Source organism: Carassius carassius, chromosome 2, assembly GCF_963082965.1.
Source record: "Carassius carassius chromosome 2, fCarCar2.1, whole genome shotgun sequence".
Classification (NCBI taxonomy): Eukaryota; Metazoa; Chordata; class Actinopteri; order Cypriniformes; family Cyprinidae; genus Carassius; species Carassius carassius.
The window spans coordinates 14,727,544-14,755,421 of record NC_081756.1 but is presented as its reverse complement, the minus strand read 5'-3'; the positions used below and the strand labels follow the sequence as shown (position 1 = coordinate 14,755,421).

At 38.5% G+C, this 27,878-nt stretch overlaps 1 protein-coding gene across 3 annotated transcripts in view; it reads right to left on the bottom strand.

Annotated features, from left to right (window-relative positions):
* Positions 1–6,005: 6,005 nt before the first annotated feature.
* Positions 6,006–27,878, bottom strand: part of LOC132103969 (exocyst complex component 6B-like) — a 91,834-nt gene continuing 69,961 nt past the window's right edge. For 2 of the 3 annotated variants that reach the window (XM_059509095.1, XM_059509105.1), the window contains 3 exons: positions 27,353–27,426; positions 9,827–9,939; positions 6,006–6,213 (listed from right to left, as the gene is read on the bottom strand). In XM_059509095.1, the coding sequence (XP_059365078.1) occupies positions 6,087–6,213; positions 9,827–9,939; positions 27,353–27,426 (314 nt within the window). In that variant the 3' untranslated portion in view covers positions 6,006–6,086. The remainder of the gene's footprint in view (positions 6,214–9,826; positions 9,940–27,352; positions 27,427–27,878) is intronic. The other variant, XR_009423494.1, reaches the window with a different exon arrangement.

Here is a 27,878-nt window from a genome sequence, read left to right as displayed (position 1 = left end):
AAAAATATATTTTGTGCCAGACCTTCTCCTGGAGGGCCACTTTTCTGCAGACTTTAGCTCCAACCCAAATTAAACACATCTGAGCTAATCTCAGAAACATTGCTAGAAACATCTGGGCAAGTGTGTTGGAGCTACAATCTACAGGACGTCGGCCCTCTAGGAATAAACCTTTCTCTAAGAACTTCAACTTGAGGTAAAAAAAAAAAAATCCAACCTTAAACTTGATTCACTGATTTTGCAATAATTGTTTATTATGATTTAAAATATCTTTACTATTTTAATAGATTTTAAAATGTATACCTCTGATGGAAAAAAGCTGCATTCGGACATGTTTTACTATTGAAAACCTTTTTTTGAAGAAGAAGAAGAACGTGAGTATTTTTGGTATAAATAGCAGTTTAAATAGGAGACAATAAACCTATTTTGACATACCCATCAGCTTTGGCATGAAGTCTCTGATTCAAAATTGTTATTGAAACCCTAAATTACATTATTTTTAAGATGAGAGGTTTAGATTTCAGGTCAATCATCTAAAATAGAGATATCAGCATTTGGACAGTAACAGGACCCAAAAGAATCTGACAAGTAAAGGAGTCCAAATCTAATCTAACCTAAATTCCCAGCAACTGCATTCCAAAGCAGTCATTCAATCCAATTTAGTCTAAAAGAGGGAAGAATCCAAATGCCAGGTCCTTTGTCTCTAGCGTGAGACTGGTTCAACTGGATAATATGCACATTAGGTTTTCCAGTACATTTTTATTTTGGTCAGAACTAAACAGGTTGCTCATTTCCCCCCTGCTTAATGTCCTAAAAGTAACTCCTCTAGGCTAACTGTTAAACATGACAAGAGAAGTTTTTGAAGGAAATGAGCATCCCTGAACAAAATACAGCAGCACAAGCATCTTGATTCCTGGAGCACTAGCCATATGTGAAGATGCTGGAGAACAGACCTTGTGTGAGAGTAGACTTCTCAGAATCTTAAACAAAATGGTTTGGTCAATAAGTTGATGCTAAAGCAATTCAGAGTAGACAAGGTATTATTTACTGTATGACCATATTGTCTAAGACTGGTAGAGATTTACTACACAAACAGTGTTAACTAAGAGTAAAATGTGGAGTGATTGAGCGACTAGGTGGATGGAGATGGATGGCTCAATGATGACCCCGACTGTCCACTGGCTTTGTGGGTCCAGTGCTATCAACGTCCATGTAACAATAAATTGCCAATCCCACACATGCACACCCTCAGTGCTTCAAGGCAATGATAGATGGGCCCCTTCAGGCCTGTGGAACCTGGGTGTGTGTCGTTGTCAGTGTTCAAATTAAACCCGAGCCCCTCCCAAACGCATTGACTGAAGGAGAGGGCACACAAGCATGCACAGAGGAAGCCAGTTTTGTTTCTGTAACCTTTGGCTCCTGGAGCCCATCAATAACCTCCCAGCAGCACTGAGAGAGTAAGGGTGGGCTGCCATCCATCTTCATTGGAGGAGAGGAGAACGTGCACTCGCTGTCGCTGTCATCTTCTCCCACACTCTCACTTCACTTTCACCTTTTGTCTTGTAAGTTCTCTCTCTTTTAACAATCGGGCTGTCTCCTGTGAATCTTGATATTGATGTACAGGAAATCAAATATACAAATTGTCAGGTTGAGATTTTCCGCTCAACTAAAATTAACCGAAGCAACTGACAGTGGATCCAATTTTCATTAGCCATTATTCCATATTTCATTCTAATATGGCGATATACTTCATTAAAATATGATGCTCAAGATGATCAGTGTTAAAAACAGACTATGGCATTTTTCAGGATTATTTAATGAAAAGAAGGTTAAAAAGAACAGCATTTTTGAAATTGAAATTTTTGTAGCATTTTAAATGTCTTTAGTTTCAGTTTTGATTTAATGCATCCTTGCTGAATTAAAGTATTAATTTCTTTAAATAAATAAATAAATAAAAATAATAATTCTTACTGACCAAAACTTTTGTATGCTGTATATACACGTTACATGCAAATCGATACAACAATATATAAACATGTTTTTCTCCAATCTTGAATGTCATTACACCAAATCCAGGGGAACGGGCAACAATAGGTTTTGATGTGCCTCTTTACAACTCCCTAATTAAAAGTGTAGACATTTTTTTGACACATTGCTTATTTAATACACATTTTTCAGCAATCCCAATGCAAAAATAAGTATGCAGTCAACATCAAATACAGCTTTGATCAGTTTGCCAAGTGATTGTTGGTCACTGTTCTGCTAGTGAACAGATAAACTGTGGCATAAAGAGAAAGAGTCAGACTGAGATTAGTTCACAGATCTCCATATTTCCATAATCAGTCAGATACGAAGCCGTGGCAGACACTATGCAAATTGTTCTTCCCTCTTCTGCTTTTTCATCTGACCCATTTGCACACACTCACAGATTTTAACAATAACTTACATAATGGCATATAAACATGCAGGTTATTTTTAACTCTCTTCCGTAAGAGACATAGATCAATGGTTGACATACTATCAGTCTCCGCCATCGCTGGCAATCTGCTTTTATCTGTTTCATTTCTTTTTCTTTTCTGTTCTGGGCAAATGTTTATTCTATGCTCCTCTGCACGCAATGTTGTCTATCTGGATATTGAGACAGTAGTGAGATCGTGACCTCACTTGTCCTCTGCTTTTGGGGACACACGAAACACGGCCACTTGTAATAGATACATTCAATGTCTTTGCTAATGGAGGAGTTAGCAAAACTCTATAGTATCACTATCAGATAGCAAAAATGCTGAATGACATTGCACCTCCATTAATCTTTGGTTGACCATAAAGGTTTTAACATTTTGACCATATTCTAAGACAATACTGAAATGTCCAGAGTGATGCAAACACATGGTCTGCCTCATGAAATGTTTGGATACCTAACTGACACAAGCATATACAGTATGATATTCTTGACATGTCCCGAAAAAAAAAAAAAGCTAAAATTGCTGAAAATTTTTTATGTGGAAAATAAAATTATGGGCAACATTTCTAATTTATGGGAATTTTCTACTTTACATCAAACAAGCTACAAAACTGGACTTCTCAGAATCTAAATATAGCCTACTAGTTATATAGTTATACAGTGCTTACAACGCTCAATGTTATAATTAGTAAATGCACATTTAGTTCATTAGTTTTTCCCAGTACTTGCATATAAATGTAAAATGTGATTTAAAAAAAGATTTCTATTTCAAGAGGTATATCTGTTTTCTTTTTTGTAATGGCCTGTTAGAGGACAAAGGACAATTTTTTTATATTGCTAAAAACAACATGTACAGTAAATGTGAAGACTGATCTTGATCTTTGTCGTCACTTTCCTTCTCTCTAACACATGCAGAAAACTCTTCAACCAGACATTAGGTGTATGAAACAATGCACTGTAATAAAGTTAATGCAACCCCGTCGGGAAAAATTCTTACTGTCCATCAACTTTTTGAATGCAGGTACATGTACTGTAGTTTTGTACCATGCCTGTTATTTTTTTGTCAGGCTTGGTCAAGTCATCTTGAACTCACACTGGATGTGAAGTCACCATTGTCTGTAAACGTCTAGCATAAAATTACAGCCTAATGAAGTGTTACAGAAAACTTTCCAGGCGACTGCATCACCAAATTCCCTCACCATGGGTTATGTGACAAAAGTATAAATCATTCAAGCAAGTCTTTTATCTTGGGCCGTAAGAAAGAAACAATTAATCTTCAGTTTTACATTTGGCTCAAAAGGACCATAACGGCAAGAACTTCCGAATTTCGCCATCGGTCCTGGGGTGTGAGGGAGACGGGCAGTGAGATGGGCAGTAGGAGGCAGGATTCATCATCCGGTTATAAGCTGGCACTGCTCGGTTCCTCAACCCCAACAAAAAGCCTGTCGCGCTCAAGTGAGCCCCAAAAGATTTGTTTTGCCCATCTCTCCCAAAACATGTGGGAGACCAACAGACCCGGAGGGCCACGGTGTCTCGTCTGAGAGAATGAAGAAGCGGAAAAGGAAAATGTCTTTGTGGTGTGGTCCCAGCTCAGTAACGTTCTCCACACACAGACATAAATGGTGGTGGCAGGGGGCATCTCTCACTGCATGAGGGGACAGTGATTGCACAAACAGGTTTTGTGTCGCAATAAAAAGGCGGAAGATGGAGTAAGAGAAGTGTGCGAGGAAAGAGGAAAGTGTTGTGTACATCAAGTGGCTCTAGGACATCTAAGGTCTCATCAAAAAGTCACTGACCACCATAATGCTCAACCGCACTGCTTTTATATTTCATATATCAGGCATACAATGACACTATTTGACTGAGAATGAATTCATTCAATCACAGAAAAACTGGTAAGATGTATAAAGTATTAATCATTTAGTCTACAATGTATACATTCATACTGTACCTTTTTGCAAAAGTTCCATCTCTGTTAAGGCAAACTAACCGACCCAAACTTTTTAAGGCTATCAGAGCCACTGACCTGTGGTTAGTGCACATCTGGACAGGTGTCATTTTTAACTAAAAATAAAAAAATAAAATAAAAAAACAGCTTTTATATATGTCAAAATCACAAAGAAATATTACAAATAAAATGAAAACGTAAAAACATAATAAGAAAAATTTTAAATGTTAATGAATACAATAATAGCATCCGAATATTAAAATAAATAAATATAATGACCCTGTCCCCAAAACTGACAGTTAAATGCTGTTAAAATTACAATTCAGATGCAAAAAAAATAAATACATTTATTACTTATTTGTTGGCATTTGCTGAATTTATTAGTATTGTAATATTCATTCGTGGTTTAATATAACACTCTGTACAGTGCATCTCTCTCTGGAGTTATTATTGTGCTCTACAATCAGAGCTGTCTGCTAAGGCTGAATGTTCTCATGCGTGCTCGCTTTTACACGCTAACTCATGTCCATTCCCTAGTCATTCGTCCAAGACCAGGTGTTGTGCGGATGAAAAAACAAAAACAAAAAAAGTCAAGGCACAGACAGGAAGAGGTGAATCCAATGCATATTTTGACATGGTGCACATTCTGTCCCTAAAAATGAGGAATTCCCTTTATAGTTTAATGGTTTTGTATCCATTGTAAGGAACAGGCTTCAAACATACATCTTTTGTACCAGTAAAAATAGAAAAGAAATAGAAAACTCCCTTTACACACAACAATCTCCTTGTTCCTCCAAGTTCCTTAAAACTCTTTAGTTCAGTTTGAAAATAAATTTGTAATATTGCACCCTCATTCCAATCAGAGAAAATATGGGAAGATGACACTGCGTAAACACTAAAAGCAATTTATATTAGTTTTAATGTACAGTGGTGTACATAAACTCACATGACTGTAAATGAAAATAAATGTGCTGACATTAGCCTGCTCTTGTAATTCTCTTAATCTCTATGCCATTATAATAGGTTCCCCTTCCCTTACACATCCTCAAGTCAGTTTTGACATTGAATGCTGGCTGATATATTTGCAATTTAATGAATACAAGAGACCAAAGCCTCTATTTTGCATATTTGAAAGAAAAAAAAAACTTAATCTTAACCTAGTCATTTTCATGACAACAGTAAACTAATCTTCTCCAAAACTGCCACACAGATGTTGTTCTTTAAGGTATTAAGCTATAAGCTAAGTCTTAGCTGTAACAGACTAAAGCTGAAATATGTCTAGAATACAATTACTACACAAAAATTTTATAAGAGCAGTAACTAGATTCCCTGTATTGAGAACTCAGTAAAACTTCACTGATTATGATCAGCTCTCAAATGAACCCTTGACACATCTGTGAGAATATTCATTTGTGTTCTCAAACATATTAACGAGATTCATCAAATCATCATTGTCATCATTTATCCACATTGCAGCAAACCTGGATGACTTGTTCTTCTGTAAAACAAAATACATTTAAAAAAAAATGTTTTTGACAAAAGAAATAGAGACATTTCTTAAAATAACATCTTTTGTGTTATTTTAAAAAACATCAACTAATGAAGGTGTGCAAGCAAAGTTCACGCAGTCTGGTGGCAACTCATCAGGACGTGGGGCTGTGTGCCGATGCGATGGCTTTCTCAGGCCTGGTTGCTGGCGATGAGATTTCTCAGCTGCTTGACGACAGTGTCTATTAGCTTTTGCTTGTCCCGTTCATTTTTACGGAACTGAGCAAACATGTTGTTCTTGCGGCTGGTGTCCTTCATCCTGCACACAATGAATGAAGCATTTGAGATCATTAAAGAGATATGCAAGTATGAAACAAGGGGGGCACTTAATCTAATGTCATGACGGTCACAGGGTGCTGCACCACTAAAGAGCTTGAGGAAGCGCACATACTTTAACGGAGACTACCACTGTGTGGTTAAGAAATGAGCTCCATATGGTGTGCCATGCAGGGGTCTTGGAGCAGTCCTGCACAGAGGTTCTAATGAACTTGCTCACATCCCTGCCACTTGTGCCAAATGCTTCTTCTCAGTAGCCTGGAGATCACTGAGCCAATGCCTGCACATTCCTCTCATTCGCAACCAGACAAATCGTGGCCAAGCTCTTGGAGTGTGACAAAATACTGAAGTGACCCCTCATCAAGGCATTGAAAAAAAAAAAAAAACCCACATTAGTCTGTAGTCCTCAGCCTGAAAATTGAAATGGGGCATATTATAGAAAATAGTCTTTTCCTTGCTCATTTCAAACTGACAATTAGCGAGATTTTCTTCAGAAGTCTTCATTTATTTGATCACTGCAAAATGGTAATATTGCAAAACATTATTCTTTAATACTGCAAAATAAGTCTTTTGTAACATCTTTCGTAATATAAATCTTTATTTAACATTGTTCTACTATCTCTTTTGACCAAATTAATGTGTTCTTTCTGAATAAAAGTATTAATAAAGTATTAAAAACGTTCTGATCCTAAACTGTACATATATAATTTTTTAAAGGTACACTAGCAAAAAAATAAAAAAAAAAATTAAAAAAGGGTCAGGCATTAGGAAGAATGGGGCAAAACTAAACTTTTTTGCAAGAAAAAATTAGATGAACATTCACAAATTCAGGGAAATCATAAAATACTACAAAGTCTAGCATAAACACAATTCAAGTTACAAATATTGTAAAAGAGAGAGTCAATCTGTTACAGAAGCAATTTCATTATCACCACCAGGAACCAATCCACTCGCTCTACTTCTATCAACTCTTCCTGTGTGTCTTATTCGCTAGAAGTATTAGACAAGATAGGCATCGCCACGGATGCATGACTGTACTGCATTAGTGATATGCATCCCTGCTTTATTACAGAGAGCCGCATGTGATTACCATGGTGATAAGAACCACCACCACCTAGTGCAGAATTTGTGCTTTGAGCATAAGAGCTTGTGACTTGCTTCTGGAGTTCAACAAACAAGATGTGGAGATTGAGGTGGACAGAGTATTTGAAAAGTGATGCTCAACTGGTTCTGCTCCAGGCAAGGATTTTCATCGGAATTAGCTACCGACCCGAAACAGAAGCAAAATTGTTTACTGTAAACTAAAATTATGAACACAACACAGACCTGTCTTTATCGTTTGAGAGTATGTGTTTCTTGAATTTTGATGGTTTAATGCTCTTGGTTGGCTATAATTCATTGCACAAAACATACTGTGGTTGGCACAAACAATGTTTAATCTCGCTGCAAGTGGATTTTCCTATTTGCTTCTACCTTGTGAAGATGAGGACACAGGCCTAATGTGGACAGATGCTACTGGGAAACAGGAGTGCCACTTAAAAATAAAAGAAGGCAAACAATTATCAATGTATTAATGTAATCACTTTTGAAATTGACAAATAAACTGACACTCACAACAATCAAATTTTGGTTCAAAAATAATAAAAGCAGTTAAAACAAAATCAATCATCTTAAATGCAACAGTTCAATTGTATTTTTATTAAGAATTTAGAAAACTATATCCAAACCATATTCTGTATCCCTCACACCGAAGTTAAAGTGCATTTTGTTGTTATCATTTAGCATTTCTCTCCGACAACATGCATGTACATCTGAAAATGATTCAAAGATCTGTTATGACTGTTAGGAGTTTGGTGCATTTCTATACAATATTTTTCTCATTCTAAGTTTTATCTTGTTCTGAATGTTAAAAAATTGGATATGCAACAGTAGCCTTGAAATATTGGATATCCCTGCAATGAGGTTATACACAATCACATCACTGCTGGCCCAACTTCACTTTCTCAGTTTGGCTGCTTACTCCACTTAGAAACAATCAAGATTTTACTGGATGAGTTTTTTAATACAAACTAAAACTCATGTTCTTACAGTTAATCTTCCTTTCCCCCCTCTAAGCAACTAAAATCCCTGTCTTTTCAAGTACACTCCAATAAAGGAAAGCTTTTCTTCTCAACGAGCAAGTCGTGCTCTGATTCCAGACACACACACACACACACACAGTATTCATGTTTAGTGCTGTGCTAACCCTCGCCAGGCTTAATAATACAGATCAATTTTACTCAGACAGAGGGGCAAGAGGCTAAGGCTGGGGTAAGTGCAGCTCTAAAGGGATCAGATGTGGGGGGGGGGGGTGTTAGTGTGTGTGCTTGTGTAATGCCAATCCTCTGCTGCTTTATATCACAGATACATGAGGTCAGCAATAGAAGGGAAGGAGGGAGGGAAAGAAAGAAAAAGAGAGTGACGGAGGAAAGCAGAAGTGATCGAAGTCTAGCAAATGCACACATACACAACATTGAGGAATGCATACATTCTGCAAACACGGAAGGAGTTTTGATGACAGCATGCAAAACACTGACATTAACACACTCATGTATATAATGTACAGCAAAATTCATAATGTGAACCAAACCTTACAAACTTAACACACACTGAACATGTGAGTGAATATAAAAGATAAATGTTAAAGGAACACGCCCCTATTTTTGGAAATAGACTCATTTTCCAACTCCCTAGAGTTAAACAGTTGAGTTCAACTGATTTACTCTAGGGGAGTTGGAAAATGAGTCTATTTTCAAAAATAGGGGTGTGTTCCTTTAATAAATGTCCTGGTTGTATTTCACTACAAAAAAAACAAAACAGAAAAGATAAATAATATATTAATAATATTATTTTGTTTGTGTGTGTGTGTGTGTGTGTGTGTGTGTGTGTGTGTGTGTGTCGCATACACACACAAATATGATAACTGATAAATAAGTTATCATTAATATACACTGGGCAAAGATATAATTTGTTTTAAATGCAAAGTATATTATTAAAGAACATTGTACAGTATTTGTAAGTATCAGTATTGTTATATATAATATCATATAATATAATATATCATCATCATGGTTTCATTATTGTACTTAATTTTTTGTATAAAAATGACTTGGATTTTATATTTCATTTACAAAATTAGATCTGAATTCTATAAATATGAATCACTGTATCTGGACAGAATGTTTTTCATTACTGTATTGCAAGAGTGAGATTTTTTAGTTATAATAATGACAATTTAGGTATATGCTGCCATAAAAATGTCACAATACTAAAACCATAAAAAGGGTTAATTTCCTCTATTTAAAATATTGTTTCTTATCCTTTGTTTTCAGGGTGAAATACTACTTGGACATTTAATGAAATTACTCATGTAAAAGAGCATGCTCATCACATAAAAACCAAATGCAGAGTACTTACGACCGAGAAATCCTGCTCGTGAGTAACAGATGAGAGATGTGAGAAAACAAAAAATGGTTTGCATCTGATCTGATGTCTTAATGTAAGTGCAAGTGGTTTGATGAGTGGAGAGAAGAGCGAGAAACCAGTGTGATACTCACTTTTCTAGGAGAGCAAGAGCCGTGTGAGGATTGACTCTCAGGTACTTGCAGGTGGGTCGGCCGTAGTCAGCCAGATAAGTTGACCAGTCCCACTGAGTGAAGAGATCCAGTAACTAACCAGAGGACAGTGGTGGTGCAGGGAAGAAAAGACAAAGAGAGATCATCAAAGTTCATTAAACACCATCACTAGCCCTTATTAGATCAGGACAGTTCACTTCTCCCAATGTTACATAAGTGACCAGGGCCCCTTAAATCAGATTATAAAGGAGACACAGGGGGAAAGCAACATGACAAAGCAGGGGATTAGAGGAGAATGGAGGGAGGTTAAAAGAGAACAGCCATTTACACTCTTTCACTAGGACCTGACCCTGAAAATGGGCCGGTAATGACCTGTGATTGACCCGGCCAGCTACTGACCTTGCTGGAGCCTGGCCAAAAATGCACCCCTCAGCACGGGCTCAATAAACAACAGAGCACATTCCTCCCTCCCAAACAAACCTACTCACACAAACACACACATTTAGATCAGTGCTGGTAATGCAAACACAATCAATCATGTCACCAAACTTACAAGCAGAAAAAAGGGAAATGACTTCACAAAAGTCATAAAGACACATCAAGGGATGCCAAAAAAAAAATACATGCCAGTGTGTACATGGGGAAAATACATCCATGCCAGCAAGACATGGCTATAAATATGTGAAACTCACTGTTATAACTGAGCTACAGCAGGTTTTCTTCAGCTGTCTTTCCAAGTATATAATGAAAATACTAGTATTAAATACAAATCCCCTCGGTCTTTTAGCACAACCACACAAAGCTGAGGACAACTGAAGTTTGGCTGAATTTTATACTTCTAAGATGAAGCAAAGCTAAAATTGTATTATCTAGGTCTGTTAAGTGAACAGCAAAATTTCATGGCCTGCTAAACTTGGTCCATTACCAATATTGAATCAATGTATGAAGCACAGCTCAAAAAAGTCACTTCCTAACTAAGGAGCTTTCTGTTGGTCATTTTGAAATCAGTGGGAAATGCTTTCGCTTTAATGGGAAATTCCAGATCGCGTGGATTCCTATTGAAGAGCCCGGATTTCGCCCATGAAAACAACTGTGAATTTGACCAAATAAAAGTAAAAGTGAACTCAACTTTAGTTAATAATAATGGACTGGTACAATTTCAGACTAAAGCATTTAAACAAGCACTTACTATTTAGGTCCATTTGAAATCAAGCTTTTAACAAACAAGTTTAACCACCCACTCTTCAAACCACGTGCCCACACCCTGTGCGATGGCAGATAAACACCTGTGTAAGATAAGTGATTTTTGGATTTGCATTCATATCTTGTTTGTTCCTTTCTTCTCTCTTCTTCCCACTGGCATGGTCTGTACAGACCTACCAAGAGAGGAAGGCTGAAGAGGATAGAAATAAAGTCAGGTTTTGCCGCTGTCATTTGTAATATGAATGGACTTGCATTCCACATAGTGCGAGCTAGTGTGTCAAACTCGTCCATGACCCAGGTTTCACCTTTCCGCTTTGCCTCTCCACCCCGCCTTCACCTCCCAATGAACTTCCACTCGGTCTCGCTCTTTGACCTCAGCATGACCCATGATAATGTTATCGGCCCCTCTCTGAACAAACAGAGGGCCATGCTAGAGAGGAGCTGGGGCATAGGGGCAGGCGGGCGCTGGATTATCACTTCCTCTCATTCTTCTCAAAGAAAGAAGGATGGAGATAAAGGGAGGGGGGAAAAAACATGATGTTACACACTGATGTGTTGCTCTCGTTTCCCTCAAAGCCTCAGTGTCACCCCCGATTCTCTCTCCGCTTTAGGCCATTTGGATAAGGGTTTATAACAGTTATTCTGACGGTCGTAATTGGTTGTTTGGAATGCGGCAGGAATATCTATTCTCGTTAATAACCTTGAATCAATTAATTATTTTTTTACCCTTAGGCTTGTTGCTCTTTCTGACAGGGTTCTGGAAAAACAAGGTTTTGATTTGCCACTTAACTGTTGCAATAAATCTAAAAATGCTCTGGTGGGGAGCTTGTTATGTAATGATCACCTATGCCCTATTAACCTAGTAGCAACCTACAACGGCTTGTGAATAACCAGCCGATAAGGTACAATAATTAATTACGACTTCATGAGGTCAATGCAAATGAGCTGCTAGAAGGGAAACTAAGATCAGAGGATAAAGATCTTAACCTCAAAGTCAATTGGTTTTGTGTTCTGTAGTCACTAAGGCTAGTGTTTTGTTCTCTTTGTGCCATCACTGCAACTTATCACTTCATCCATGCCATCCCCTCTCACTCCTTTCTTGTTAGTTCTCCTCTCACCTCTGGCTGCCCTCTGGCTCTCTACATTCTAGAACTGGGCCGGCAGCCCCATAGGCTCACGCAGGCCAAAGTCAGTTGAGCTTGAGCCTGAATAATGATAACACTGATAATATCCAGCACAGAAAGAGAGCTCAGCTTAGTAAAGAAAGCAATAACAATAACCCTCACCTAAAACAACCAGAAAAAGAGGCCAAAGTAAAACTTGTCCTACAGTATATTCAGAAGGACCTACTCAGTTATCTGGCAGAGTAGCTTCAGGATACATCTAAATAAAACTCTACTAAACATGGGGTGAGTCACAATGGGCTGGTATGCAAGTTGTGATTTGAACCGGAGCAAATGGAGCTCAAGTGCATGGACGTAAATGTGAATGAAGAGCAAATCCGATACAGATAGAGCAGCAGTAAATGTCTGCTGGGAGCAAATATATGCATATGAGATCTGACAGAAAGAAAAAATAAAAGAAATCAAGACGATAATCAAAAAGGATAGCAAGTATCTTTGTTGGCCTCTTCTAGGGCTGGGACAACGCGTCGAGGTCATCAATGACGTCGACGCAAAAAATATGTCGACGCAAAATATGCGCATCGATTCGTCGACCTGTTTTTATTTCTCTAAAAAACGTTTGCAAAACGTTTACCTTATGTGCGCTGAATATACGCGATGGCCGGATCAACATTCTGTCCAACGTTATATAACCAATCGAGGGGTTTTTCTGCATTGATCTTTTTTTTTGGCGCCTGTCAAAGCCTTATTTGATCGGTGAGTGACAGTGACAGGGCGCGTACGAGAGAGAGCCCCTGCTGCGCGCGCACTCACAGTCTTCAAACAACACGAGCGCTTCTTGCTCTCTCTCTCCCTCCCTCGTGCATATTAACCAAAATCATTAGACACGATAGAAAAAGGGCGGAACGCCAAAGTTTCACATGGAGCATTCGGAGATTTTTTTCAGAGGCTCCCACTGTTACATTTTTTTTTTTTTTTTTGGAAAAGCACTCTCTGTTTTAGCTTAAAGCCCTCAAGTTTACATTGGTTACTGTATTCTTTTAATTGCTCTAAACAAGTATTTTGGGTGACCTTTTTTATTGAATGCTAGACATTAAGTTGTTGTTATTTTCATCTGAAAGAAGAACTTTTTTTCAGTAAGCTAGGCCCTATGTGTTCAGTAAGCTTGTTTCAGTAAGCTATGTGTTTTCAAGGCTTCAAGGTTTTATTGAATGCTATCTCTATACAAGTGCAAAGTAATGCATTCTTAGTCTTTTATTTTGTAATTTTAAGAGCAATAAACATATATTGCAATGTTAAGGAATTCATGTTTTTTTCATTCAGATATGTAAATCAACATGTATAAATTGTTAGTAGTCAATTAATGGGGAGATAATCGTAATCGAATCGGGCTGAAAAAATTAATCGTTAGATTAATCGATGCATCGAAAAAATAATCGCTAGATTAATCGTTTAAAAAATAATCGTTTATCCCAGCCCTAGCCTCTTCAAATGACATGTAAACAGTTTTCTCTGATGCACTCAGCAAAAAGAATAAGAATGATCCTAGTTTAAAGGCCTAGCTCAACCAAAAATGAAAATTCTGTCATCAAATACTTTGTCATGTTCTTCCTAACCCATAAAACTTTCATTCATCTTTGAAGCACAAATGAAATAATTTGAAATGAAACCTGCTGAGAGATTTATCCCTTAAATAGAAGTCAATTCCTCCAAAACATTGATGCTTAAAAAAACAAATATTTGATCAATGTACATACAGAGAGCAATTGGAAATGGAAGTGGAAATGGAACATTGCTTAATTCATATTTAATTCACAATAACAAACTTCATTGTTTCTTGTGGAAGCTCAAACGTGCTTATGTACCAGACAAGAACAAACCTAATTGGTTCTCACGTCATGCATGTTTGAGATTCTTTTTTATCACATTTGATGTTCTCCATGTATGTGCATTAATCAATTTATATGTGACTAAAAGCATACATTTTATCTGTTTCAAATAAACATTGTGTTTCAGCATTTTCAACAGAAGTAAAAAGAGATGCAAGAAAGAGGTGCAAAAAGTTTTGACGTGCAAATTTGTTGGGTCTACGGCTAATAACAATTGTGGAAAAAGTGGGCTGAGTAGCTTTATAGAATAAATAACAATCATGAAACTCAATCATCCTGTCCACCCCCAAGTCAATTAACTAAGGGGTTTCAAACACAAACATTTTAAGGTGCCTAGTTATCATCCATGTATTCTGATACGACCACCGCTTATGGTAATTTCTAGAGGTTTCTGTGGGAAATCTGCAAACGTTACTGAGAAAGGTCAGGAAAAGCATCTTATCTTAAAGCTGACCTGCACAGATAATGCACAGAGAAGTCTGAATCAAAAACACTTTGCTCAGCTATCTATGGTTGTGGATCATGTGAAAGCAGAGAGAGCAGCGGAAAGAAAAAAAAAAAGTGGAAGGAGCAGCAACTAAAGCATCATTCAACATCAGTCAAAGTCCACCGGGAGGAAAATGATAAGCGGTATCTGGGTACAAGAAAAGAAAGGAAAAGTGGATCCCTGTTTCTAAAGCCATATGTAAGTCCACACAGAAGTAGCATACAGAGGTCAGAGGTTATCCATAGAGGTTATCTTGGCTTAGGCTCCATCTACGCTAAAGCGTCCAGCAACACAGCAAGCATGAGACACTCAAACACAAATCTCAGTCTATACAAACATACATGCTCTTAACAGCTAAGAAAGGTTCCTCATGTCAATCATCAAGGATTAACAATGTTGAACATGTGCTTTCTTTTCTGTCAAAAACACTTCCAAATGACAAAGTCCTAGAAGCACCAGTGCTGGAGATAACAGCAACTGCCAATCAAAACGAGAAAGAGTATGGAGGAATAAAAGAAAAAAAAAAGAAAAATAAAAGTCTTGCCAACAATCTTAAGGGTACAGCTCACTCAAAAATGAAAATTCTGTTATCATGTCCTCATGTCACTCCAAAGTTATGACTGACTTTCTTCTGTGGAATGCAAATAAGATAATTGGAAAAATCTCTTCCTTTTTTTTTTTGTGACCGGACCATGAAATTCTTGTTTTGGCACCAATATTCTTCAGAAAATCTTGTGTTCTGCAGAAGCAAGCAAGTCATTTAAAAAACAACAAAAGGTTGAGCAAACCATGACAGAATTTCCATTTTTGGATTAGTTACCCTTTAAGTTTTATAAACATGAATTTTGTTGCATGTTATCATGTCGAAATAATGGCAGTGAAGTATGTCTACACAGAGGGTGTACCAAAAAAGAGACCGTATGATTCAGAGTGAGCAGGGCATAGTGATGCTCTCATTCAAACAGAATTCACCCGGCACTGAACTCTGAACAGAGGAAAATCTGAGTTTAAAAATGAACAATAACCGCTTACAATTGGTCCACTCTGCTAGGATGCTAGTGGGGCTGTGCCACAACTGAGTGGCTCATATAATTACATTAGAAGCAGAGACCTACATGATTAAGACTGGACAGAAATCTCAAGAAAGGCTTCAGAAGATTTCAGCAGAGCAGAATCTCCAGCCTGAAGTATTCTGACAGTCATAACTCAAACTTAAAACAAACACAGACCGCAAGATACAAAGAGTTCATGAGATTAAGGTTACACCTTTCAACTCAGTGACAATACTTAATTGATACAGAGTTTCTCTTACTGGGTGTGTATAAAACAAGTCACTACAAGACACTGCTAATCTCTAACTGCAAAGTGAACTTTTACTGAGGAAACTCTAAGCATGTCCAAAAAGCATGAGGGAGGTTGGGGTCAGTGGGTGGTCAAGATGGCGATGGTTGCAGTGGCCGATACACTCTGCCTCTAAGCTGAACCCCGCTCGGGTCATTGTTCTGTTATCAGTCCTTTTTGCTCTGTTAGCAATCCACATCAGGGACAAGTGAAAACAGCCCTCTTCCTGAGGCTGCAACGTCTGAGTGGCTGAAGTCTTGTGAAGACTTGGCCTCAAACTTGCCTTCCTGTCCTCTTCAGACAAGGAAGAGTTATCTCTGGGGTTATGGTGTGGTGAAGCGGTCACAGAGTTCTGAGGAAAGTGGCTAAATCCCAAAGAAATTTAAATCAGTCCCATTTCTGAAACATCTATAGATTGGCTGCGTTAGTGAACCTTAGAAAAGCCTGGTTCACTGAAATCTTAGTAAAATCGGATGACAAACAATGACACAATATATATATATATATATATATATATATATATATATATATATATATATATATATATATATATATATATATATATATATATAACACAAATAAATGAATAAATATATTTATTATTAACGTATTATGCTATTTATTTTACATAAAAAGGTGCTACATAGTCTTTGGGTCACAGAACAGATGATTTGGCACGTCCCTCTGTATACTCTCTGTGACCTTCCGGTTGACTTGTTTTGACAATTATTTTAATAGAGTTGCAAACTGTAATTCATGGACATTTGACAGCGTTTACGTTAGCCTAGGGGAAGAGGTGGCCTCACTTTCAACTTCCTGTCCATTCAGAAAAGAGAGTTATTGCCAGGTCAAAATGACAGCAAAACAGTCACAAGCCCTTTCGGTCCAATTCAGGACAGATCAGCTAAGAATGAGTGTTAATGAATGAGCAATATATATGGACAAACAATAATGTCTTGCAGGTGGAGGATGAGCTCATTCTAACTGTCCATTTCATCCACACAAACCGTTTAAAAGAGTTGCTGGTGGTAATTAATAACTGTTAGACTGAGAAACTTGGCACTGTCCTGGGGAAGACATGACCTCCCTTTTACCTTCCTGTGGATTCCGACAAGGTAGAAGTTATTGCTGGAGCAGCAGTGTGACAGAACGGTCAGAACTAAGAGCTAGTAGCAAGAATCTAAAACAGTCTGCAATGTGCAAGGAGAGCCAAGAGGAACAAAAAACAGAGAGAAAAAAAAGGCCTAATTATTTACTAGAGAGTTTTAACATTTTTAAATACACACAGTCATACATAATGTACTGTGTCTGATCTATGTACAGTATGCCATCTAATGTACTCACGCCAACATAAATAACAGTTATTCTGAGGTAAATATATAAGAAAAAGGAATCATGAAGATGTATACAAAAGATTTGTGTCTTGACATTACAGGAAAAATCTAATAATGGAACATTGATCAAAAGTGACAGTAAAGACATACATTCTTACCAAAGATTTGAATTCTAAATAAATACGTATTTTGTACTATTCGTGAAATAAAGTATCATGCTTTTCATTTCACACTTAAACTTAAAACGATAAGTGTATACTGTATGTATACACACACATAGTACACATTTTTCATTAGGAATTGGGATGAAAAAAAAAATTTTTTAAGTTGAAATAACTTTTTAAAGGTCTGTCTTCAAAGGTTTTGGTAGTCATTGTCTTATGGAGAAAGCATGGGATTTTTACTTCCGGAACTTGACTATTGTGCTCTATTCCAGAATGCGCTAAAACAGGATGAAATGCTGTGGTATATTTAAATATGAAATGGAAACTCAAAACAGCTTTATTACCAGCCTGACACACTGTGTCTTTTGTTGAGGCGTTTTCCAGAAATCATATTTGTGTCTCACATCTATAAGAAAAGATCCTTTTTGAGGCTTACAGGAAATGGACAAATCAGAAAGGCTCTTACAGCTGCTGTAAATGAAGATGGAATGTGGATCTGTGTGTGTTTGTGCATGTGGTGTGGTGACAGACAATAAACCAGCATTACAGAACTCCTACCCCTTTCACAGGGCATGAATAACGATAAAATCCGATAAAAGGCTTTTTTGGTGATGGCGTGGTGCTGTCTATATGGACATGAACTCTAACAGCCCTCATGATCAGGGTCACCAAAAGGCTACAGACGGAATACTGCTTACTCATGATCACCACAGCATGAAGACAAACTGATAAACAGCTGCCAAAAGAAAGGGAAAGAGAGAGTGAGATCGAGAAAAACAAAACAAAATGAAACAAAGGGTCAGGTCAGTGCTTGTTATCCCAATGGAATTCACCAAATCCTATTTACCTTATTTAATGACAAACAAATTGGCATTTGTAAATGGCCTATGACACATTGTGCTTTCCGGTAAGAAGGTGATGAAGGTTGAGATGGAGGTTATTAAAGAGGCACGACTGGTAAAACAGCATCTCTGTCAAGCCTTTAAGTAGAAATTCACAGAGGGAGGAGGAAAACAAGAAAATAAGGAAAGAAAAACAGAGGAAAAAGAAACAGGGGGTAGAGAGAGGTTTTATGTGAAAATAATACAAGGCTCTTTTTTCTGTACCCCGTGCTCTCCCGTAAGGGCATAGCCCCTGGCATGGGACTGATCTGAATTAAACGGTGAAGTGGTACGGGGTGAGGGGCTCAGAACTTAGATCCTCACTGACTCCCTTACTGGACCAAAGTCAAGGTTACCGGAGGGTCAGCTCCCCCAATTCTCTCTCTCTCCCACTTTCCAGCATGAATAACATGCATAACACACACAGACTTACTGCTTTACCATACAAACCTCCCTTGGCCTGCCAATACTAACTGAGCCTGTGAGAGACAGACAGGGAGAAAGAGCGAGACCGATAGCACATCAGGCTTATCGTCCACTGGCTCCGAGGGAATGTGTGCAGGGTCGGCCGGAGGCCACTCGACTGGCTCACCCCCTACTCGCTTACTCTCTCTCCCTTGGACAGAAAGACTGGCGGAAGGCTGGAGAAAGTGATTACACCTGGTCTGGTTCTGGCTGTTAACTAGAGGAAGGTCAGCCAGCGTGCACCAGGGACAGGATGAGTTCACTGTCCAAAACAACACATTCATGTATCTTCCCAATCACTCCCCCGTTCTCTTTCCTCATCACTTAGAGTTGTCAGCTGTGTGCTCTAAATAATACATTGCGTGCAGTTTGCAGATAGCATGAATTTACACCGCTATTTGTGCACATTAAAGAGATGAATATGCACAACAATGCTGCTATGTGCATGAAAGTACTGTTAAAAAAGATTCCAAGTGCATCTAAGAAAAGAAAATATTTTTTCCAGACATTTCTTGTAAAAGGTTAAGAAAGATGTTCTATAGATCAGTTATGTAGAAGTGATCCATCATGGACTGCTTGTATTTCTTCAGATGTTCCAAATGTGTAAGTTGCTTTCCAAGTTGTAATCTATCTATCTTTTGGAAAACACAACCTCTGAATAGCTGCAGGGTTTCACCAATTACTTAATATTTATTTTTTTAACAGTATGTATCAGTAATAATCAATAAAATATAATAATCACCAAAAAAACAAATCTACTCGTCTCCGCCTGCAGTTAATAATTAAATCTTGGTATGGCATTTGTTCTCCAATTATGGTCTCCTTTACAGCCAGATGTTCTACACACAGAAACATTGGGCACAGGAACATACAATCCAAACAGACTAAAATAGGGTTCCTACAGTGTAAGTTACCAGAACCAAGGGTCAGAACTGAGGGAAACCACAGATATGTGGGTCCCATAAATGACCCCTATTTCCACAAACACAAATACATTCTACTCTACACACATGGAAAGTGGTGGAGCTCCAGTCCAGCTGCTGGACAACAGTAAAGTCCGTTTTGATCTGAAGTAGTTTACAAGTATTTTTAGAAGCGGTGCAACTTAAAGGGATAGTCATTTACTCACTCTCATGCCATTCCAAACTGGTATGACTTTCCATGGAACACAATTGGAAGATATTTTGAAGAATTAAAACTTAAACTGTTTTTTGTCCATACAATGAAAGTCAATGGGGTCTAAAACATCCAGGCTTAAAAAAAAAAAAAAGTAAAAAAAAAAATGTTCCAGGAAACTATACCATACAACTCAATCACCGTTTGCTCCTGGATCAAATAAAAGCATTGATCAACACGCGTATCACAATCAAATATGCCAACACAAACATTAACCATCAACTATTGTCAAATCAATTGGTTACTGCAGGTCAAGTAGCCAAACATCTTGAAGTTTGTGTTGCCATATTAGATGTAGCCTACATATACATGTGTTGACTAGTGTTTTGTTTTGATTCGAGAGCAAAGAAGCATAAAACTTGTTCATCATACAAAGTGATCTTGTCACTTCAGATATACCAATCAGTTTTATGCATTGATTTCAAGTTACTTAAATGTCCTCTTTGAACCCATAGACTGTAAAAGTGAAAAAGCTTAAAGTAGGCGGAGCCGGCCATCGCCATCTTGACAGCCCATCGTCGTGCATCACTCTCGGATAATCGAAAATGGGCAAAGAGGGACGTGGGTGGAGCTGGTTGCTGAAACCACTCCCACCTAGTGTGACAGTGGTGACAGCAGTGTCAATCCACCTGTCACTCAAGTGGCCACGCCCTTAATTATGCAGAACTTTAAGGCTTAATATAATTTAAATGGACGAGTCCTAAAAAAATTCACCCCCCTCACAGTTGTCATGAAGGGTAAAATATATAGACTATATCCTAAGCTATATAGACCAAATCCACTTTTTGTACCAGGCTGTAAACATTATTTTTCTGCTGTAAACTTCTATGGAGGGTCTATGGAATTGACTCCCTTTTGGAGCCAGTCTCTAGCGACTAGTCAATGAATTGCAGTTTAAGTCACTTCAATGTTGGTTTCAAGAGAGAGACCGGAAGGTTTCCACTTGTTTGGACCTTGAAGAGTCTGTATCCTGTCAACTTTCCTAATATGCTGAAACACCCATGTTTTATACATGAGAGAGAAATTTAGAAAATGGTAAGCTGGAGAAGCAGGAATCAGTTGACAGTTCATGTTCATGCTGGAGTGAGAGAGAAATTGCATGTCAGTGCCATCCTCATAGGGCTGAATGGGACACTGCTGCAAAGAGAGATGTCAACCCCCTGCTCAGAGAATATCTGCTCCCACACTGACTCCATACAAGCAGGGCAGCTCATCTGTCTGACCCCTGGAGACCTGTGACAGTGCCTCAAACAGGCCTTTAACTGACACACACCAGCATGCCATTGAGAAGGAGCAGGGGGGATGGATTTAAGCGTGACACACTCACTGGGCATTGAGAGGAAGCAAATGGGGGACGATTAAACTGTGACACCTGTCACTGGCTTGTTTAGACAGACTATGGAGAAATGGTCTGAGGAGGGCACTGCGTGTCATTTCCTTTTCTTTCTCCTTCCTACATTTCCACTCCCCCTCATTAGTTTTTACTTATTTTCCATAAGCAAAGACAAGAAAATCTAGCAGAGTTGGTATGCTTGTATAATTGAAGTTCTGTGGCAGTCTTCGTTCTTTCAAACTTTCGATCTGTCCCTGAAAGAACCACACAAAGAGCTGATCTGTGTGAGGCTGTAGCTGAACAGGGTGAGGAAAAGAATATGGCCCATATGGTTTCATCCTCAATCTCTTTCCTGCGCACCTTCACTGCCGTGTGTCTGACCTTACCTACTGAAACAGGCAGGTTAGGGTTCAGGGAGATTGTGGTTGACAGAGAGGCTCCATTAAAAACACAAACACGCACTCAGGCTCTGGTTCATCCTAATGACTTCACCAAAAGAGAATGTGGGACAGAGGTGGTCTTAAAATCTACCACCACCCCACGAAGGTGGAAAATTACCTTGCAGATCAGTTCTATGGTTCACACAATCACAAGAAATTGATGGGAAATCTTATTAACTGTGAAATGGTAAGTATTTACTGAACAAATTAGTTAATTCTTATCTTAATTTGGGCCTTTCTGTCTCGGTTGTAGTGGAAAGACGACAGGAAATTGGATTTGCATCAGCTACATGAGCACCATAGCCTAATGTGTTTGATCACGTTTGCAAAATATTATGTCAGAGCTCACAATAGAAGCAACATTTAAAGGGAGAGTTCATATAATAAAATAAATTTCTGTCATCATTTATTTCACCACAATGTCGTTCCCAACCTGAATGACTTACTTTCTTCTGTGGATCATAAAATAATATATTTAAAAATGCCAGATAGCAGACTGACACTTTACTGCAGTGATTCATCTCCCAAACGCACATGCTTGACAGGGAAATACCAAACAGCAATTTTGGAAACAGCTGGAAATCCCACATCTAGCTAGATTTTGGTTTCATTTTCCAAAGCAACATGTTTGCTCTTTAAGCTCATTCATCTCTTAGCCAGTATTTCCACTTCTTCAATAATGATCACATTATGCCTTGACATTCATTAATCTATGTTCAGTAGTGTTTCGTTTTCGTTTTGACTTTTCAAGCTACGGGGTCACAACCTTTCGCTTTTACTTAACTAGAAACTGTTAGTTGAAAATCATGTCATGTATAGATACATTTTTCCCAAAAGCCTGCATGTTGGTACATGCTGAGCATCAACTGCCTGAAACTAAATGACACATTGATACTGTAAATTTTCCTTGAATGGGACAATCCCATTAATAATTTCTCTGAACCTGCTCTGAACTTCCTCTAATACCCCCAAAAATATGAGGAATACTTGGTCACAAATCAGAAAAAATAAAATAAAATTATGAGTTTACAAAAAATTATGTTACAAACTAAAACAGGGAAGATACACTACCATTAAAAATCTGGGGTCAGTATGTTTTTTTTTTAATTATTATTTGTATAAATTAATAGTTTTATTCAGCAAGTTTGCAATACATTGATCAAAAGTGACAGTAAAGGCTTACACATTGGTATAACAGATTTCTATTTAAAATAAAAGCATTTTATTTTTTATTTCTTTTAAACTTTCTATTCATCAAAGAATTCTGAGGAAATTATCACACTCAATATTAAGAAAAACAACTGCTTTCAACATTTGTAATAATAATACAAGTTTTATGAGCAGCAAACCAGCTTATAATGATCTTTAAAGGATAATGTGACACTGAACACTGGAGTAATGACTGTTAAAAAAATAGCTTTGTCATCACAGGAATAAATTAAATTTTAAAATACATTAAAAAAAGGATTGAATTGATTTAGATTTTTATTTATTTTTTACCCCAAACTTTTGAAGTGTATCTACTTCACACACACTCTGGGCAATATTCAAACCTCAACAATACTTTAGACCCCGCAATATTTAAATTTATATTATATATATTTTTATGTTCTTAAGAAAATTGATTATCAGCTACATAAATAAGGACTTCATCTTGACGTTTGAAAAGGAGAACAAAATTGCTCATTTTGTTAAGAGAAGTCTTTATAACTGAGGGAACATTCTCCAGATTCCCTGACTCTCCAGAGGAGGTTGCTGACTGAGAACTGGGAGCAAGCAGCAAATTTCCTGAAACCGCAGTGAACTCCTTTCAGAGGGTGGCTTTAACTTTCTGGCCTGCCAACATGTCCCCACCTTGCACCCTTTTGCTGGAACAACATATTTTCACTATGGGTCACTAGTTTGTTTAGCAATTACCAAACACACACACACAAATGAAGAAATATAAACGTACTCCAAAATAACCCTGAGAGTATTAAATCATTGGTATGTGCAAGGACATTATAAGGATCACTCTTCAATCATTCGTTTCTGTACGCGCATCAAACCAGGCTTAAACCTACATAACCAACCCTGACAGCAAAATTTCACCTCAGAGCACAGTGTTATCACAATCACAAGCGAAAAGTGATGACAGAGATAAAGAAAGGAGGAAATAAAGATAAAAATATATAAGAGACTGAAAGATGAGGAAATCAGACACAGTCGCAGCTGGACATCTAGAGATAGAATCATATGCTCACTTAGAAGTTGCCCAGAGAATTCAGAAGGACGCAAGCATAAGCCTCTAGGGGTGTCACTGGTGTTAGGCTTTCAACGCCAAAAACTAAGTGAAAGGAATGGAAGGGGTTAGAGAGGGGGAAAGCATTTTACATTGAATCCTTTTAACAACGTTCCAGGAATTCTAGGATAATGCCTGTGGACAGGCCACAGAAATGCTTAGCAGCCTCATGTTTCCCAAATTCACGGGACTAGGAAAAATGCCCCCCCCACCCTTCCTCACTCTTCTATGCAGTGCCCCAGAATGGGTCATGAAGGGTGGGGAGGACAGATATCACTCATTCCTTCAACCAACCCCCTTGGACAAGTGGATGCTGGAAACAAGGGCATAACATCTTAACCTCTGATATGCTCTGTGGCTTTTATGCACCTGTACCAGAGCACAAAATTGCTATGAGCCTTTGCAGGGTCACGAACCAATCAGAACCGACATGAGAATGCCTTTAAAAATTCCAATTCAGTTAAAGAATTCGTAATGAATATGAATGCAGAATTTTAATTTGAATCTAAGACAGCACAATTAGAATTGATCTAAATTCATATAACTAATTTAAATATCCTTTAAAGGGATAGTTCCCCCAAAAAGAAAATTCTGTCATTAATTACTCACCCTCAAGTCTTCAGAACACAAATTAAGATATTTTTGATGCATTCTGAGAGCTCTTTGACCCTCCCATAGAGAGCAAGGGTACTACCACGATCAAGGTCCAGAAACATAGTAAGGCTGAGTAAGACAGACAGACAGAATAACAGAACCATAGATAGAACAATATAATGATTAAAAAAATAGATAGATCCATCAAAACTCTCAAATCTAACAAAACTCTAGTTAAATCACCTCTTCATACCAAATAACACTCCGCATCAACCGAGGCCTGGCTGCTGGTTCTTTCCACCTCCATCCCTTGAAGCTGAGAGGAATTTGGGAAGGCAGAATATCTAGAGCAAGAGTTGAGGCATGCGGCAGCCCCGAGAACGTGCACTGCTGGGGTCCAGCCTCACCACAGAGGCCAGCAGGCCTCCCACACCAAGGCCAGCCAAGAGTTCCCTTCACCACAAACCTTTCCTAATATAATCTACTAATATAAGACTGCAGTATGCCATTTATAATACCTACTTCTGATTCCTCAGTCTATTAATTATCTGTTGTTTTTATCTTGTAAATTCACTCCACATTCTTCACATTTTGAAATTGCATGGTTTGGGAATGACACTCAGTCATGACTTAAAGGATGCCTTTTATATTATATAGTGCTTCTTACTTTTTCCTGTATGACATCTTGCTTCCTGACTACAAAATACCCCTACTTCCATTTGTATAATAATATGTATGAAGGTAGCCAGGCATTCTTCATGTGCTTATACTATGTTCATTTCGCTATGACAGATGAACCCACTCTTTCAAATCTCAGCCATGGCATCAGAAAATTTCAGGTAAGCATTTCGGTTGATGAATCAACTTTACTTGATAACCAAACTCAAACGTATTTAGCACTCTAAACAGCAGTATTCCCCGTACTCCATCCATCCTTTTACACTTCACCATGTAAAGAGCTTCGAAGCGGTGTCTAGACGTTCTTCTTTTCTTTTTGTATTCATGTCTTTTCAGATAGGAGAGTGAATCCAGGTTTCAGCCTCTCACCAAATCCCCTCCCAGAGCTTTCAGACCTTTTCGTTGTCTATCTCCATAAGGACTGACCCACGTCCCCATCCCAGGACTAGGTTGATTTATCAGGCGTATTCATGGCCAGGCACACAGGGGGACAGAACGGTTCTGATGTCTCTGATCACCCGAACAACTGCTTGAAAACCTCTTGAGTAAAGACTGCACTTCTACCAACTTCCATCGGATGCTATTGAAATTATAATAACAATAACAGTATTAACAATAAAAGATATCTTTGTAGAGAGTCATGCATCATGACAGCTCAAAAGCAAAACATGACATTAAAAAAAGCAAAATGGCTATTTTGTTCATTCTTTTCTTCAGCATCATCTTCCTCTCTTTAAAAAAAAAAAAAAAACCAAAGCAAAACCACAGAATCGCTTTCATGAAGTCTGGTTAAAAAAATATAAAACCAAATGGAAAACAAGTGGCACTGCATCATGATGGCAGGCGGGATTGTTTTAGTGGAAGAAAGAGCTATCCGTCACGGTCTGTCAGCTCACTCATCCAGTACTCCCTGAGCATCCAGCCCATCCGTCATCCCCTCTCAGTCTCTGACACCCGCCCAGGTTGGCCACTTCGGCAATGAAGGAGGGGGGTAACAAATATGGACCCTTATAACCTCGCTATTATTGTTTCCCATTCTCTCTTGATCCCGGAATTGACAAACACATGCTGCATTCTTCTTACTGGCCTTTTTTCAGACTTTCATTTGATGAAAGCCAAATTGTTGCAAAAGATCAACTGTTCAATAAAGAATATTCTAATATTTAGTTTGAAACTCGTTCATTCTGAATTTAAAGGGCCAAATAATGTGTTTTTAAAACAGTAACTAAACCAAACCATAAAAAGATGGTTTTAAGTGTGAGTTTTGTAGTTGCTGTTGTCTCTAAATCAAAGCATGGCTGATCCAAACCTAGGAGATCTTGTCATAACACCTGACAAAATGTCAAGTTGCTATGTTTTGCCTTTGTACGACAGAACAAATCCGATCTATAATTGTTTCTGGACAAAGATAATAATTTGCTGGAAAAAGACTCCCTGAAGCAGAATAGTATTGTGAAATGCTTACATATGCCCAAAACATTCATATTCTGTAGTACGCAGGTTAGGCTACAACAGATTGAATGGTCAAATGAACTGCAGCAACAGAATCTATTCTGTGCCACCAGTGCTATCAAAATGTCCTCTAAACATAAATAATGAGATGAGAGAATAATGTCTTTGGCTGTTGCCTTTCTGGTTGCAACATCACCTTGATGCTCTTCTCAGTGTGTTTCAGTTTCTGTTTTTCAAGCCAGAGCACAGGCCAACGATTCCTATAAAGGCTCCAGCTCTGCAGTGCTCAAGAGTGCAGAGGTGCAAATGGGATAAGATGACCCATGAAGAACCATCTAAAAAAATACTTTCCTTAAACCGAACAGGAGGAGGTCTTGAGGCCACCTCCGCACCACAATGGTAAATACAAAATCACCAACATGAATATCAGGTTTAGGCCTTGGGACCACCGATATGAATGCAAACACACACAGGCTCACACACTGAGGAAAAAAACCTTTAAAGAAAATGAAGGCAAGCGTGGAGGTTTAGGGGGTTGGGTTTGGCGGTAGAGGGGAAAATAAGAGAAAGAAGGGGGGATGTTAAGGGGTAAACAGGGGAAAACAGAAGAAAGCGGAAAGAAGAATGAAAGAAAAGAAAAAGGAGTGGAAAAAAACAAAGACCTACTTGTCTCAAATCGATGAAGGCGAGCAGCAGAGTGTCCCCCTGGAAGCCAGGCACCGGGCCGGCCCTGGCAAACCCTGTGGGAAAGAGAGAGGGATAAAGAGAGCAGGGAATTCGCCATGGAGCGGGAGATTGGCAGACGGGTGACAGCCGGGACAAGGGGAGGACAGGGGGAGGTTCAATGGGGGCGGGGGAGGTAAAATGGAAGGGGGCTTTGAAGGTTTTGAGGGTTTTAGAGGGTGGAGGGTTAGTTGGGTGGTTCAGGGCAGAGTCATGTCTCTTGGTCTGCCACCGGCTTTGTGCGGCCCATTCGAAAAAAAATCATCAGCAAACGCTCATTAATTCTCCCACAACGTTGATTTGACAAGCCAGATAGAGGTGATTTGTGGGGACTAGGGGGCTGCCTTTACACCGTAACCCAAAACTTGATGCCGTTTCCCATGAGGCCGCTCTCCAAGACCAGTGGCATGGTACTGAGCGAAGGGGCCGTCAAAACTTGTGAAAAGCCAATGGGCTGGGGTTGTGTGGA